The following is a 17752-nucleotide window of genomic DNA, read 5'->3' on the forward strand; positions in this document are numbered from 1 at the left end:
AGAACTAAAGGAGACAACACAAGGGATCTTTAATTACCAAGACCGTAACGTCCCAAAAATACCAAGTAAAAGTTTCATTTTTTACCAACAAAAATCATCCATTCATTTGTTCCAAATGATAATAATAGTAAAATCATCCGAGTAAGAAATCATAAAGAGCTAATGTAGAATAAAATTTCGGGGATGCAATGTGATCACGACGGACCCTTCCCTTTGGAGCTAGAAGTACCTGAAAAACATTTTAAACATAAACTGTAAGCACAAAGCTTTGTGAGCTCCCTAAAATACCACATACCATACATAAGATAGTAAATGTTATGCGCAACCACATAGTCTTCTTGCCACAAGTTAAACATGGTGTTTATTTGCTAATGTGAGGGTTAAATCCCGATTTTACATGTCAATGCCAAGGTACACCCCCTAGTCTTCCATGCAAATATCACAAAGACATCTAGTATTCTACATATAAATGTAAGGAGCCAGATCTGGTCTTTCATACAATTGCCAGGGGCTAGTCCCTAGTGTTTCTTACATATGCCAACGGCCAAACCATGGTCTTCCATGCAAGAATCACAAGGACAACTAGCATCCTACATAGTATAGTGGGAAGACTCACCTCGCAGACGAAAACCATAGCTAATAGCACCCACATCCGAAGAATGGTGCTAAACGTCTCCTAACAAACCATACAAGGTAAAACCTTAGTCTACCTTCTAAAACTAGCAGTTTTACCAAAGCTAACCCAAGCCAAAGGTCAACGATCAAAGTAAAAGTCAACATCAATAGATGGCTCCCACGTCGTGACCTACTCGTGGGCACATCATGGCTAAAAAACTCAGTTCCGCTCCATAACTCAGTATTAGTCAACTCAATCAACAATCACCACGACTTGGGACTTCCTTAGCCACATCGTGAACATGTCAGGAAAAGATAATCGTGGAGTCCCCCATCGACACGTCGTGACACTCTACATGTCAGGTTGTGGCTACCTGCTAGGGAACATCTTATGGATTAAGTCATTAATCCATTAAGCCATCAACTTCGACTTTTTAGAGAGCTTCTAAGGACTCTAAAGGCTCATAAAAATGTCAACTTTATGGACATGCATATCCTTCACCCAACTAGGTCAAAATGGAGAAAGTGACCTAAGATTCTTGCAAGGCTTTACCAATTTTAACCAAACCTAGATCTGACAGTGGTAAGCCTCAAAGGACCTTGATGAGCAATAAGAACTTTATCTCATTCCATCATACAAACTCCTCATATAGACTAAAAATGCAAATAAGACTAGATCTACAAGGAAGAAATCATAAATATATGAGCTTTAAGTCTTACAAATGGTCCAAATGATGATTCCAAGGATGGAGTAGAGTGGCTTGCTTGATCCTTGCTCCAAAAAAAACCCTTTTCTTCTTCATAAAATGTACCAAAAGCACCAAAATGAGTCAAAACTATAATGTGATAGTGGGTTGGAGTTTGAGAGGATGCCTTAATCCTTGGAGCATGAAGCTTAAATATGGGGGGAAAACCTAAAATCACAAGCTTAGGCCAGAACAGCTGCCATATCATGGATATCCTACTACCACATCGTGCCATTTATCATGTTATTACGTTTCATTTAAATCATGCCACGTCGTGGTATCGAGTTTTTCCCTAAAAACTCCATCTTTGATCCCGTTAAGTCTTAAGCTAAAACCATTATGGAAAATGGGTGTTACAACGACTATCTTCAAAAGAGAGTAAATAAGAGGAAGAAGAAGGAGCTATGGCTTCTTCTTCTTTTTAGAGAAAATGAGTGAGAAAACTAACCCATCTTATGCATTCACTCTCTTGAGTATCCCATGTAAGGTATGGTCAAACCCAATATCATAATCTAAAGTGTTATAAAGCAAAAAGTCTTGGGGAGACAAAAGAAGGGAGGTAGAGAAGCAACCTCCCATGCCTCTAAAAAAATATTGGCTATGAGGGGAATAAGAGACAAATATTATCTCCTAGTTTATTTGACCATGAAACACTAACTCATTCACTAATTTAATCATGGTTAAGCAACGTGTCCAAAACTTTGTACATGATTTAGTATATCACACATATGATATAATGACTAGTTTGTTATTTCTTTTATTATTATTTTCATATAACAATAACTATTCTTTAATTAAATAGAAGAGTTGAAGTTATTTATTAATAATAAAACACTTAATAAATATTCAGTAAGTACCAACGTGATTAAGGTGTGACCTTATAAGAACATATGTTACTAGCTCATCATTCAAATAATGATTCTTGAGCATATAGATCCAACATTAAAGTGGCGAAAACAATACATAGAGTTAGGGTGGAGATTTCGGCCAAAGGTGTTTTGAGGTAGAATAGATGATTCTCCAATTAACCAACTGAGATTGTTCCTTATGATTTTATTCAAAGACCAGTTGGGGATTATTCTTTAACTCGTTTTTGGAAAGATGTTTGGCCCATAGGTTCATGGTTAGATTTCCAAGGTTGTTTCTTTTAGAAACGTATAAAGAATGTTGCATAAAAGATGGTTGGGATTGTAATTCATGGGTTTGAAATTAGCATCATGAGGTGCGAAGGAGAACCGAGCAAGCTTAAATGATGGGCTTGATCAACATAATCTTGAATTTATTACATCGACTTCATAAGTCAGGTGGAAGTGGAATCTAAGTCATTCTGATAATTTATAGTTACCGATACAAGAAGATGTATTGATGATGTGACTTTACAAAATGCTCAAAGTGCTACTATATGGAATAAATTATTTTTAACAAAATGTCACAATAAGGTGTTGGAGGCTATCGATGAATAGACTCTCAACATTCAATAAGTTAGCTTACTCCGCCACAACAAATATGAGAAAAGATTCAATTAGGGACTCGATTATAAAGTTTTCTTTTTAATTGATTTATAAATAGGAATCCTAAACTCAAAAGTAATCATGATTGGAAAGCCCAAGTTATGTTTGTTCCTTTGTAAGTTTGTTTTTTTGTCATTAGTATCGTACTGTGTGTGTATGTGTGTGTGTGTGTGTGTATATATATATATATATATATATATATATATATAAAGCGTGAATTGATGACAATGTCAAGCCTCGAGCTTTTACGAGCTGTGGTGAGTTATGTCGTTTGTAAGACATAACATAAAACAACAATTATATATATATATATATATATATATATATATATATATATATATATATATATATATATATATATAATTGTTGTTTTATGTTACGTCTTACAAACGACATAACTCATATATATATGGGGATAGAGAATATACATTACAGCCCCACTTAAGCTTAGGTACTAAACCTCTAAAATATGTTGTTTTAACATGCTAAATATATCTGGTTTGGTTTCACTTGGTAAACATATCATTCTCCATAACATTTCTTTCTTTCATTATTGTTTTATCATCTCCGCTTTCTTTTCTCAATTATCGTTTATTACTTCATCCAAGTGAACATTACTAAACCCTAAACCTAAACCTAAACCCTAAATTCAAACCCTAAACACTAAAGCTAAACCCTAAACCCTAAACCCTAACCCTAAACCCTAAACCCTAAACCTTAACCCTAAACCCTAAACCCTAAGCCCTAAACATAAACTTAAACCCTAAACCTTAAACTCTAAACCCTAAACCCTATTGTGTCGATCTTGAATTTACATCTTGAAGTATTAATCGTGAATCCATTAACCGTAATCTTTATATAGTAAAACAATGTATTTTCAAGAGGTTTAGTACCTAAGCTTAAGTGGGGTTGTAATGTATATTCCTTTTTCCCTATATATATATATATATATATATATATATATATATATATATATATATATATATATATATATATATATATATATAAAATCTATTATTATCCATTTTTATACGCATATATAACTTAAGACAACATTTTATTAAAATTTGATGTCAAATACAAACCTTAGAATAATGACGTATCATGACGAGCTTTTTAGAACATTGATTTTATTGGTTTTAAGCAACAATGTTTCTACCTTTTCTAATTTTATATAACAAAGTTGTTTTAAAAATTATATAATTGAGACAAGTTATATAATTACATTTTAAGCAGTTAAACATGTTACTCGTATAATAATAAGTTTTAAACATGTTACTCGTATAATAATAAGTTTATAGATTCTAAAATAAAACAAAATTATATATTTTATCTTAATAAAATTTGATAAAATACAAACATAGTTGATAAATAAACATATAACTTTATTATAAATAAAAACACAAATAATATTCAGGATTTCTTTTAAATATTCGATATTCAATTAAAAGAATGGTTATTGATCTGATAACAAATATCATGATGATAAAGGCAAAAACAAATACCAAAACAAGACAAGTCTCATAATGGTATAGACAAGTATAGGCCCATGCAGGCCCAGTTTCCCGTTTAATAGATTTGTGACTTTGTCCTTTCTTTCTTGATGTAGCCCATTCCCAATCACATCAATAAAAAAAAATAAGATGCTAAAATTTTACAAAAATTAAAGCATAATTACATGTTGCATCTGAAAACAACTTTATTCCTATAAACCACATAAACGTTGGGTTTTTTTTCCCTAGTAATAACGGCTTTCAATAAAGAGTGATTATCTAGCAATATTAAAATAAACATTGTTCCATAAATTGATAACAAAATGTAATATTACATAAATTAATAAAAATCAAAAGATTCTTGGATAAATTGGTCAACGAATAAACTAAATTTTGTATACACCATATTTTTCATAATTAAATGTTTGACTTATAGAAACACTTAAAGTAATGTATTTTTTTTTTTTAAATAAAAAACTAATAGTAATCGACTTCTGGTATTATTTTTCAAATATATACTAGAAAGAACTATAATAGCACAAAATGTTTTTCCCGTAAAAAAAAATCTAATATTTTAATGACAATAAGATAACTTAAATAATATTCTGATTAGTCTGCAAAGTATATTAAAAATACGTAAAAAAAAATTGATTAATATATTATAACTACATAACATAATAACATAAGGAATTGATCGATTATAAGATAATACAAAATAACAGACCAAGAAAAGGCATTATCATGGCTGCCAATTAAACCAGTTATTATTGCAAAGTGGTCCCCATATTTTCAATTATATGCCATTTAAAGTTCTAGGAAGTTAATTAATACTTTAAGGTACTCAATCCCCAATAACTAATTACGCTTCATGATTAAAAATTTAATATACCTTTGTCGTATCTATAGCAAATTATATATTTCATTCTTATTTATATATTTTGCTTATAAGGTAAAGATCATATATGATTTCAAGAAATAAATAGATTATTGAAAATGAAGGATTATTCGATTTTAATTACATTGATTCACAAGAAGAAATAAAGAAATTAAATAACAAAAACATGATGTGATTAAAAAAAAAAAAAGACAATAGGCGGAAGGAGACAAACAGTATGTGAAGATCATCCATTAGCTTTGTTCCAGCCCATGGACAGCTCAAGTCTCCTGAATTTAGATAAGCAAAAGCATGTGATGAAATACCTCCCCTCTTTCCTTTTATGTTTTTTTTCTAATTACTTTAAAAAAAAAAGGTTTAATAAACTCTGTCTTTAAATAAATAAACAAGAAACAACAACTGGGTCTTACTTATTACTTATTATATGTATTTAATTTATTTACCAATAAAAAAGATACTCCAAAAGGTGGTGTAACTTATGTCTTTACATAGTCCATGGCATTCCGCTTGCGTTTGTTTGAACTTGAAAAGAAACATATTTGAGCCCATGATGATTTCTTCTGTTTCACTGGTTGCACTTTCACTTCCTTCTTCTCGTGGAGCTCGTTCATGTATTGTATAACAGCCTGCAAACGTTAAAGACGAGAAATTAGCAGTGTAATTTAATTACACAGGATAGAACAGGACAATAAAAGTTTTTTAGTGCTTTCGTGGGTATGTCCCACTAAAAGTTGTAATTTATGTCTCATCGATATCATCTCAACTTTTGGGCGGACTAAAAGACAAAAGGTCAGCAACTTTTTGTCCTTGCCTTTTGGGCAGACAAAAGGACAAAAAGTTTGCAATTTTAGGAACTGATGACGATCATCAGTCCATGATACAACTTGTTAAAGTTGTATCATGTCATGCCCTGTTATGTTGTTGAGAATAACAGGACTAAGACAATAAGAATTAAAAATAAGTACTCACTTGAGCGCCGTTGTCAAGCACAGATAGCGGCGGTGAATCCAACGGATTCCCTTCTGCTCTCAACACGCGTAACTTCGACAACATACGGAAAGACTCCGGAAGCGTCTTTATTTGATTGTTACTCATATTCAACTCTTCCAAATTCTCAAGGTTCCCGATCGATCTAGGCAAAGATCTTAAATCCGCAAAATTATTACTAACATTAATCTTCACAAGCGAAATAGCAAAACACAAGCTCTCAGGGACCGATTCAAGTTCATTGAAACTAACATCAAGCTCCTTTAAATTCTTTAATGACGACATTGTAGTAGGCAACCTCCCGATGTTATTATAACGAACCGATAATTTCTCCAAAGATTCTATCTTTCCAACTGCTTCCGGAAGGGCTTTGAGTTTGTTGTAATCCGCAATAAGCTCTTTAAGTGAAGAGCATTGACCAATCATATGTGGGAGTTCTTCGATGTTATTCGTCTCGATGTTTAACTTTTGTAGGTTTTTGAGTGAGCACACGGATTCGGGGAGGATTGAGAAGTTGTTGGAGCTCAAATCAAGGTCTTGGAGATGGATTAGTTGTCCGAAAGTCGAGGGCAAATTGGTCATTTGGTTGGCTCGGAGATCGAGGTAGATTAAGGAGAAGAGGTTTCCGATTGATTCCGGGAGTTCGGTGATTTTGTTGGAATGTAGATCGAGTTTTGTTAAGGATGAAAGACCTCCGATTGATGAAGGTAAAGCAATGAGGCGATTTTCTGATAGGTTAAGAGTGATTAAAGAAGATAACTTTCCTATTGAATCGGGAAGCCATTCTATTTGATCCATTAATTTGTTGCTAAGATTGAGTTCTTTTGCTCCTTTTTTGGAAGATACTTCAATGAGACTCGCAAGCTTTATGAGACTCAATTTCTCACCTTCTTGACCTACAAAATTAAATAAAAAAAACGTCATTTGTAATATAACAAATTCAAAATCAGATTATATTCAAGAAATAACAATGTACTTATATTCATTTGTTTATTATAGCATCCTATTTTCATTTCTTCCTATTACATAATTGTAACATTCATTGTATTTGGACAACAAGATTAAGAAAGTTTAAAAAGGTAAAAAAAATCATGATGATCTCATCAAACAGTAATATGGATAGAAAAGTACCAGATGCAATGGAAGGTTTTAGAGTCGAATCAACAATCATGGGCTTTGAAGTATCAGTAGATCGAATCTTCCTTCTGATTCCATCACCATAAGTAGTAGACTCCATCTTGCTCACATAACTATCATCTCTAGTGAACAACTCAGAAGATTTAACATTTTTGGGTGAGTATGAGATTGAGTTGCTAAGATTTACACCAGAGTAAGAAGGTGGAGTTGTCAAAGGTGACAAGGTGGAGTTAACTGATTGGGTGGTAGTATTATTATCATCACTACCATTAGGAATAACACATCTGGAAGCTCTCTGAATCATTTCATCAAAGAGTATATGGTAGTTTTCAAGATCAAGCAATTTAATGGCTTCCCTTTTCTGTTCTATGGTGTGGAAATCGACTAAATGCTTTTGCATCTCTATCAACACATTGAATAGTTCTTCAGGAACATCTTTTCGCTTCTTTTGCTTAGCAATGGATTCCAGACGTGATTGTTGTTCGCTTTCTGCATTTCGGATCAGTATTTTTGCAGCTTCAATGTCTTCAATTCCAGGTCTCGGAGGAAGAGATCTATGAATTCTCATTATCTCTTCCACCACTTCGTCTGCTGATTTTGCTGAAGCTTCCATTTTTGCTACTCGTTTATCCTACAAAATTTACAGGAAACGTGTACAATTAAGATCCGTAAGATAACAAAATCCAAATCAAAAAAGCAATCCAGATACGATTACACTAAATGTACCAATTTTAGTAACAAAAGTATATAGAAAGAGTAACGAATCTCATTTTCTTCTGAAACAAACAACCGGATAAACTGAAATCGCCGCTCAATACCATCGACGTTAATATATTAAGAAACAGAACCAAATTTTCGTTTTTGCTTCATGAACGTGGTTAATAATGTCTAGAACAGCAACAATTTCATGAGATTTGTTTTGGAAAAACGAAAATGATACTTGAACTACATAATTGAGCAATTTGAAACAACAAAATTACCGAAGAGAAAAGAAAATCACGCAGAAAGACGTCATAAATTCAATAAGCCTCAAAGTTTCCGAAAACGAAACGGAATTAGTATCGGATATCTTTTATTATTCTTAGACCAAACTGAAATCTATCTACAAAAGTGAACCAAACAGTAATAGTAGTAAGTTGAATTGAAATTTTAGAAATTGACCTCGGAATAGTTTTCTTTTCAGAATCCGTTGAAAGGAGGAGCGGCGGCGGCTAGGGCGTTTTCACGGTGGAGAGAGAAAGTGAAAAGAGTCGGTGTTTTGGTTCGACGGGGAAATCAGATTGAGCAAAAGTGTGTGTGTGTGTGTGTTTTACATCTACACTGTAAATGTGATGTGTCTGATAATTTTGAGTTATATATATCTTCTCTCCTCCAAACTATTACTCTCCTTGTCCGGCATAAATAATCATTTAGAATTTATATTATATAAAAAGGATGTGCATTTAATTTATTTATTTTGCATTTTATATTCATGTTGTTATGTTTTTGTTTAACTATTTTATTGCCTAACAGATTATCCATGGTAGTTATAGTGAGTGTTAAATAATTTAATGTGGATTCCATTTCCATAAATAATAAATTGACTAATTTGTGTATGATAGATTTGAATTTCATATTAAATGTAATGTGAATTTCATGTGTGATAATAAGAATTTGACTTTTGTATTGTGTTGTATGAATATGTTGCGTTTAATATGTGGTTTAAGTAGTGTATTTTGAAATACTTTATAAGATTATAGATATAAGTTCAATTTTGGTGTATGATATTGCATATAAAGGGGGTAAGATGCATTCTATAGACGATTGGATCATCCACATCGAAGCGTGTGAGTGTATATGTAAAGACATGATATTGCGTATAAGTAAGTTGAAACACATTGTGTAGTTATTAAGGTGTGTAAATTATTTCAAAGATTTGTATCAAAAAGAAAAATGTGTTATTGATCTTAAAGGATACACGAAGCAAAAACATGACAATAGAACATATATGGTGACTGATTTGTAAGCATGTTATCGATGCCCGACTGATATTGACATGAAGAGTAGACGAAGGACTTAGTTGGAGGCATTCATGAAAACTAGTGTAGCACAACACTTTAGAGACGGAAGAAGGAGAAACTATGAAATTTTTATTGAGTGTTATGTTTGATATTAGAACAAATCTTATTTATGTCATTTTTTCATGAATTGATTCATTTGGGATATTCTATGTTTCTCTTATAAATTAGGGTTTATAACTCTTCATTTTGATGAGCACATAAAAATAATGATAAACAAGATTGTGTTATTCTTTGATTTCATTCTTGATTCTTTTATAACTTGTAATCAAGGAAGTAGGATCATATTTACGATGAAAGTGTAATAAGTTATAAATTGTCGTGATTTTGCTAATATCAGTATTAATAGGTTTAAAGTGTCAACGCATATGAGAATGTAACAAGATAGTCAATAAACGATGATTTACTTAAACTCCTCGATCTTGGAATCATTAAATAGTTGTGAGTACATGTCAAAATAGTATATTAGGCATGAGAAACCTAGTGATTGATCTGGAGGTTACACAAAAAGAACAAACATGTTATAATAATAAACGACAAATCATTCTTTCTAAAAAAACATATAAAATCATGAAAATTTCAATAAGTTAGGGGAAAACTTTGCAAATGATATAAGTACATTGTTGTTAAAATAATAATTAGCATTCTCAAGGTAAAAGTATAAGTATGTAATGAATAATATGCAAATTAATCCTCAAACCCCAAGTCATCTATAACTTACAATTATTTGTCCCCAATTTCTATGAGACTCCAAAGATAAGTGTACTCATGAGAAAAAGTTTAAGAAACATATATCAAAATTAATTCATATCATATTCTCTACATAGACTCCAACAAATTTCATCATACTATTTACAAGTGAAGCATGATATAAGTAGCACGGTGGAGGGATTACAAGACCCAACCATCACATGAAAGTTTCATTGAAAACTATTTACAAGCTTTTACACATGAATATTTTCTTGGAAATCATTTATCATCAATCATAACATTCATATTTCTATATCAAGTCATTCTCAAGTGTATGGACCACACAACTATCATACTCACCCAATATGGATATACATGATCATGTTTAAAAACTTAAACTTAATTTAGGAAATATTAAAAGAACATTGTTATTTCAAAACATGCATTTTCTTAAAATAATGCATGAATGACTACGATAAATTCATTTCCAATTAAAGTAGACATATAGTACGGTCACACAAGAAATCAACCTAAAATACAATGTCATATAAGGGGACACATGTTATATTGTAAAGAGCTCACCTCAACTATTATAGATGCTCAACTTCACTCCTCGTGGTATTCAGATGATTAATTATCAACTAAAAGTCACCAAGATTTTTAGAATTTAATTATTAGTTGCATTATAATCATATGTTTAATACGAAATATCTCATTTTAATCTTTGTATATCATCCTTAAGATCGTGGAAAATGCTGGAAGTAATTACAGTTGAAATGAATCTACATCGAAAAATTTCGCATGCAACAAAAATCCGATTACTCGATTAAGTAAAATTGTTCTACTATTCCACTTGATCAAGGGGAATGGTCTGCCAACAAAACTTCAAATTTTATCCCCTTAACAAGTTTCCATGGCTTGTATACTTGACTCTAATACTTCCAATGACAATGGAGGATTAACTAACATTGAAATATTTGCTTCAATACTAAATAACATCCTGAATGCAACATTAAGTTAAAGATCTACAAGCTAAAATGAATATCTAAATGATTTAAATGGATTTCTTCAACTATATTTCCATAAGTTTCAATACAAGGAGTTAATCATCATAATTCGACGTGGGTTCCAAAATTATGATTCTCGTTGATAATTACAATCTACATTAGTAAAACGAATTAATAATCCAATGAATTAAACTAATTCACATGCAAAAAGTTCAATATCACATAAAAACTCATGAACTTAAAAACTAACTTGAATTCACTCAATTGTAATATAAGTTGCTAGCATTGTGTTTTGAACTCATCAACATAAACTAAGAATTCAAAACACAATTCTGATCTATAACATCTATAAATTTTGTTTTCTAATTTTTTACTCATAAATTCTCAAATCTAAGGTTTATGAGTTTCAAAACAACATCATAAACTTAAATGCAAACAATATCATGAGATATTGTTGTTAGATTTATAAGTTACATGAACTTCTAGTTAGAAACTCAACTTAACATATAAGTTATCATATAATTTTATATTTATGAAGAATCTAAACCTTAAAACTCTAAGCTTTATTTCCTTAATTGCTCCCAAAAACTGTCCTCCAACTTTCTATCTAGCCTAAATTGTTTAAATGAAGAAGAATTGAGGAATTAGGGGTTTAAGTTCCAATCTTTCATAAGTTTGCATAATTATTCCCTGAACTTGTTTCTTTTGACTTTAACCCTAAATGAAATCCTAAGAACATTCTAACTTTACATCTTTAACCTAACCCCTAAACTTAATATATTGTCGGTGTAAGTCTAAAACCTAGTTTACCAAGTTAAGTCCAAGTTATGACTACGTTTCCAAACTTGATAATATATTGCTTTTCTTATCTTATGTTATAATATTAAATGATATTTTTTTTTACAAATAAGTCAATACGCTAATTAAATGGAATTATTTAGATATCATTCATTAATTCTCAACCTTAAATATTTTTACTTAACTCATCAACTAGCTTATCTTCTGTTGTAATATTAAATCTTTTTGGCTTTTTAACCCTAAATGACATCCTAACAACATTCTAACTTTACATTTTTAACTTAACCCCTGAACTTAATATATTGTCAGTATATGTCCACATCCTAGTTTACCAAGTTAAGTTCAAGCTATGACTACGTTTCCAAACTTGATAATATATTGCATTTTTTTATCTTCTATTGTAATATTAAATGATAATTTTTTACAAATAAGTCAATACCCTAATTAAATGAAATTATTTAGATATCATTCATTAATTCTCAATCTTAAAGATTTTGACTTAAGTCATCAACCATCTAATTAATTGAAAAAAATTATTACTTTAAGCTAACAAACTTTAATTTTTTAAATCCATTAAATTAATATTTTTAATTAATTTATATATAAATTCACTTAGAGATTAAAACTCTAAACCCCAAACTGTGAGTGTTACAACTACTTGAGGATGACTTTATTACTGGAATCATAAATCAAGAATAATAGACTAAGGACTAAAGTTCTTAGATATTAATTCCCGTAGCAAATGATTGACATACCACAACTAGCCCATTGATACTCATACTCTTCAAGTGAATGAGTATCTTAATGATTTTACCTTTCACATGTGTTTATGAGAATCTATATCAAATCTTATTGTGTTATAAAAAACGATAGTGTTTTGATCCAAAAAATATACCATCCTTGGCCTTAGGAGACTCATCTTAATTTATAGCACCATTTTAACATTTTTTTTCATTCTTTCTCTTGGGCAACTTAGAAGAAATATACATGAACCTTGTAACACTTTTATCATTTATTAGAACATAATTTGGTATAACGCCCCCTTTTTTACATCTGAAAAAAATTCCACTGTTTATGGTTTTGTGTGAATCCTAATTTTTACTCTTCCCTTCAAGCTTTATCCTTTTGTTATATATTTATCTCTCACTTTGTGATTTTCCTTCACATTTGCATGTTAGTAGTAATAGCTTCACCTACAAACACATAATAACTCCATAGTAATCTGTCAACAAATTCACCAACTTTTTTCTCTTCATCTGACACTAATCTTCTTTGAAACTCATAAGATTAAGAACTTTGTGTTGTATTATGTGATGGACATCTTTTTTCTTTAATCCAAGGAAGCCCTTCTTTACTTTTTTGATCTTTTCTTCCATATCAAATTTTTCCTTAAGTTTGTCTACGAAGTCATCCCATGATAACTTGTTCAAAACTCAGCTGCTAACCAATTCTTGGAGGTTAGTCTACCATTGCAAAGCTTATGTCTTAAATTTCATCACCACACAGTTAGTTCTTTAGTAGTCGATGAAATATAAAAGCATTGAACCTACATTTCAAGTATCTAATTATGAATAAAAAAGAATTAGGAGTCTAATCATAACTTGGAGATTGGCATTCACTTAAGTCTTCATAGGTACATCCCTTTTTTACTACTTTTTCCCTTGGACAAGTCTTTAAATGTGAGTTGCCTCTTAAACTAGGGTGAGAAGTACTATATTTTCTTTCACTATACTCGCTCATGGTAGTATTTGGGATACTTTGCATAATGTTCTTCATATATTCTTTGAGTTTTTCATTATATTGGGCCACCATGTTCTTAAGCTCTCTTATATCCTCCTTGACTTCTTCCTTATATTACATAATCTTATTCTTAAAATTACCAAGTATATTTTCTTATTATCTAGCAATCATTATGTCCATCATAGTTTTGAAACTATCAAGTGTCTTTAGTGTCAAATAAACTTCTACATTCCCTCTTTCCATTTTTTTACACATAATATAATAACAATTATGGATTGCCCTTATTGTGAAACAATATTACTTTACGTATTCACCATTATTTTGAAAATTATGCTAATTAATTTCAACTAGTATCTCAAGTTAAGACCCTAGAACCTAAAGTGTAAAAATAAGAAATTTAGCCCTAAGATTTTAAATGCATAATACCAATTCCTTAATCTTACAACAAGGTGACATCTTAATGTCAAAAAGTCATTATAAGCATGCGTATGCAAGTAATAAGAATAAGATTAAAACATAAGGCATGCTAATCATATTTCCTTAAAATTAAATCATCTCCCAAGGTTTATGGTTCAAGTCTAAACACAACTTTAAATATCTAATTTGTTTAAAACAAAGCTCTGGTACCATTTATAACACCCTTTATATGACCTATTTAAAATAGTCGTATAAACCAAATTTTAAAAAACAAATTTTATAAACTTATTTAAGCAAACAACTTGTGGATAAAGAACTCAAATGACCAAGTCCCTAACATTTAAAAGTTTTAATAGTCAAGCATATGTGAATGTAAAAAGACAGTTAAGAGACAAGAGATTAAAGTAAACATATTTCATACACCAAAACAAAATGTATTTTAAATGTCCTTAAGTTCCTGGATCCAAATCACTAAGTAACAACCATTAAATTGAACATATGTCAAAATAGTATCTTAGGCATAAAAAAATATCTATTGAACATGGTTAAGACAAAAGGAAGGAACATCTTATAATAAAAATTCGTCCTTCTTTCTAAGGAAAAACTCATAAAATTAAGGGATAATGACTTGAAAGGGTAACGAACTTTCGACTTTTGTCACATTTAGTCACTAAACTTTTTTTCGTTATCTATTTGCCATTGAATTATTGAAACTGTTCACATTTTACCCTTATGACCGGCTGTTGTCGGTCATAAGGGTAAAATGTGAACAATTTCAATAGTTTAATGGCAAATAGATAACGAAAACAAGTTTAGTGACTAAATATGAACAAAATTGAAAGTTCGTTTCCCTCTAAAAAGTTCAATGACTAAATGTGAACAAACCTTCTCTTGTATTATGTTTTAGCAAGTTATTTATTTTTGTTAAATTGTAGCAACATTTGTTGATGAAGAAATCTATGAAATAAAAAAAAAAAAAAACAAAACCCTGAAAATATATTTAAAAAAAAAACAAAAAACCAAAACCGAAATAAAAAACCAATGGTTTGACATTTCCCAAAATAAAAAATCAAAATCTCCAATCTGATTTTGGTTTTACAAAAAAATGAACCATTCTCACTGATGTGAATTATAACCATTGGTTTGGCATGCGGAATTTGTGACATCCCATGAATATGTAGTTACAACATCGTCAGAACTCGTAATTCATAGTAAGGAGTTAGAGTATCATCACATGAATATGTAGTTACAACATCGCCTGAACTCGTAATTCATCACCTACAGGTTATGGGCTTGCTGGTGTTTCCACTGGGTTGTCTAGAATAGTCCGTGGTCGCCATCTATACTCTGGTACATGACTACATCGCCACATTGCTGGTTAAGGTTATGGTATCTCCTTTCATCCTACATCACATATTCATCATCATCTATTTACCTAATTATCACCACCTTTCTATCATTACCTATCTCTCATCATTTTATTTCATCACACACCAACTATTTCATCTACCCATGTTTCATCCGCAACATATTTGTAGATATAAAATAAATATACCGTTTAAATCTTTTAAAACATGTATAAAATCGTTCATCCAGCATAGACAACAAGTATTCAAATAATATGCACACATAGTACGTAATTTATATAAAATACTTCATATATATGTGTAAGATGAAAGTAACTATATATATACCATAAATGCTTCCTAACTTTGAACCCCAAGGTTTACTCTACTAAAGCTTCATATTCTCGGCTCTCTGAACCTAGAAGGGTCCAGATCTATCACACCAAAAAGCTCAAGATAACTCTTCCTCTCACTCTACACACTCAAGCTCGCTAGGGTTCGCACTTATGGGAAAGTTAGTCGCAATTGAAGGCCATAAGTGCCTTTAAATATAGCTCGAGCCCAAAGATTTAGGGTTTCTGCCAACAGTGCGGACTCGTCGAGTCGCCTCACCGACTCGTTGAGTCCATTCATTAATCTGAATCACCAGTCGCGACCTTACTCGACGAGTTGAGGCGTCAACTCGTCGAGTCTCTCTTCTTAACTCAAAAGAAAAATACTTAAATGATGATACATGGAAATCCAGATGTTACATTTTGTATTTTTATTTCATAGATTTCTTCATCAATAAATGTTGCTACAATTAAACAAAAATAAATAATTTTGCTAAAACATAATACAATAGGAAGTTTGTTCACATTTAGTTATTGAACTTTTTAGAGGAAAACGAACTTTCGATTTTGTTCACATTTAGTCACTAAACTTTTTTTCATTATCTATTTGCCACTAAACTATTGAAACTGTTCACATTTTACCCTTATGACTGGTAACAGCCGGTCATAAGGGTAAAATGTGAACAGTTTCAATAGTTCAATGGCAAATAGATAACGAAAAAAAGTTTAGTGACTAAATGTGACAAAAGTCGAAAGTTCGTTACCCTTTCAAATCATTATCCCTAAAATTAATAGTCAAGCTTTAATAAGTTAGGGAAAACAATAAAAAATTATACAAATAAAAGAAAAGCTTGTTTGGATATACTAGCTAGCTTTTACTTTAAACAAAAAACCAATGTTTTGAAAACCGGACCGGACATCGAACCGGTCGTGTTACTGGGTTGATGGTTCAAGTGGTTCGACCGGTTGAACCGGTCTCAAAAACCGGATGAACCGAACGACGTCATATATATATATATATATATATATATATATATATATATATATATATATATATATATATATATATATATATATAATATCATGACTTTTAAACTTTTAAAATAAACAACAAAAACCAATTTCTAATAATTATATTTGAGTTTTTTAAAATATATTATGAAGATTACGTAAAAACTAAAAAAAAAATATTCGGTAATTTTGAAACATTTGAAAAAAAAAATAAAAGAACTATATGTAGTCATTTGAAGTTGAGAGATGAAGCAAGGGATTGTTTAGGCTATATATCCCACATCCACTAAAAACATAACTTGGAAGCCTTGAAAACTCCATAAAAGGGATGGAGGCTAAATGTCTAAATGGCTCACAAGCCGGATCATGGATCTCCCATAAAAGGCGTGTCCTATTTTTTTTTTCAAGTATAAAATTTTATAATTTTTTTTTCAGGCTGGTTTTCTCCGGTTTGACCAGTCCGGTTTGCTACCGGTTTTTGGTTGAACCTGTGGTTCTTACCGGTTTGCTTTTAGGCGGTTTTTTTGTATTAAAGAACCGGTTGCCTGACCGGTTCCCGGTTCAACCGGTCGGTCCGGTCCAGTTTTGAAAACAGTGCAAAAAACCATAAATCAAAAAACTACTTTAAATAACTTTTGAGAGCTTTTGAGGGGTTTTATATTTTAGATTTTATGTTATTTTATACTTCTTAAAAGTATATAATTAATTTTAACACTTCCATACGAATAAAAATTACATTTTCAAAATTTCAACTACAAGTTAATGTTACCAAAAGCTTCTATAATTTTAAAATAAAATAATTGGACATAACTTTATGAGATAAAATCATAACTAAATAATGCAAAATAAGACGATGGATTGGTGGCTTTTGGTTCTACCAATACTCTTTCACTTGCATCATTCTTTATTAGGCGGCATGGTCTCGTGCTTTTTCACCGATGGTAAATCCATGCCATATAGATTTTAATGT

The 17752-nt window shown here is 31.0% G+C and overlaps 1 protein-coding gene across 2 annotated transcripts; it reads right to left on the bottom strand.

Annotated features, from left to right (window-relative positions):
• Nucleotides 1–5328: 5328 nt before the first annotated feature.
• LOC145011106 (plant intracellular Ras-group-related LRR protein 4-like) lies at nucleotides 5329–8731 on the bottom strand. 2 transcript variants are annotated; one of them, XM_078969740.1, is made up of 5 exons: nucleotides 8546–8731; nucleotides 7379–8015; nucleotides 6230–7143; nucleotides 5704–5886; nucleotides 5329–5529 (listed from the first exon to the last, which is right to left on the bottom strand). In XM_078969740.1, the coding sequence occupies exons 2-4, from the start codon at nucleotides 7995–7997 to the stop codon at nucleotides 5737–5739; spliced, it is 1683 nt and encodes a 560-aa protein (XP_078825866.1). In that variant the 5' UTR covers nucleotides 7998–8015; nucleotides 8546–8731; the 3' UTR covers nucleotides 5329–5529; nucleotides 5704–5736. The 2 variants fall into 2 exon arrangements, with proteins under 2 accessions (XP_078825866.1, XP_078825865.1); XM_078969739.1 differs by having other exon boundaries at nucleotides 5329–5886.
• Nucleotides 8732–17752: the final 9021 nt, after the last annotated feature.

This window comes from Lactuca saligna, chromosome 8 (assembly GCF_052625555.1).
Source record: "Lactuca saligna cultivar CGN05327 chromosome 8, ASM5262555v1, whole genome shotgun sequence".
Taxonomy (NCBI): domain Eukaryota; kingdom Viridiplantae; phylum Streptophyta; class Magnoliopsida; order Asterales; family Asteraceae; genus Lactuca; species Lactuca saligna.

Bases quoted from the DNA above. Each gene is read 5' to 3' on its own strand.
- LOC145011106 (XM_078969740.1), bottom strand. From the start codon at position 7,997: ATGGAAGCTTCAGCAAAATCAGCAGACGAAGTGGTGGAAGAGATAATG. The intron at 7,144-7,378 runs GTACTTTTCTAT...TTAATTTTGTAG, and splicing joins AAAACCTTCCATTGCATCTG to GTCAAGAAGGTGAGAAATTG. The intron at 5,887-6,229 runs GTGAGTACTTAT...TAACGTTTGCAG, and splicing joins TGCTTGACAACGGCGCTCAA to GCTGTTATACAATACATGAA.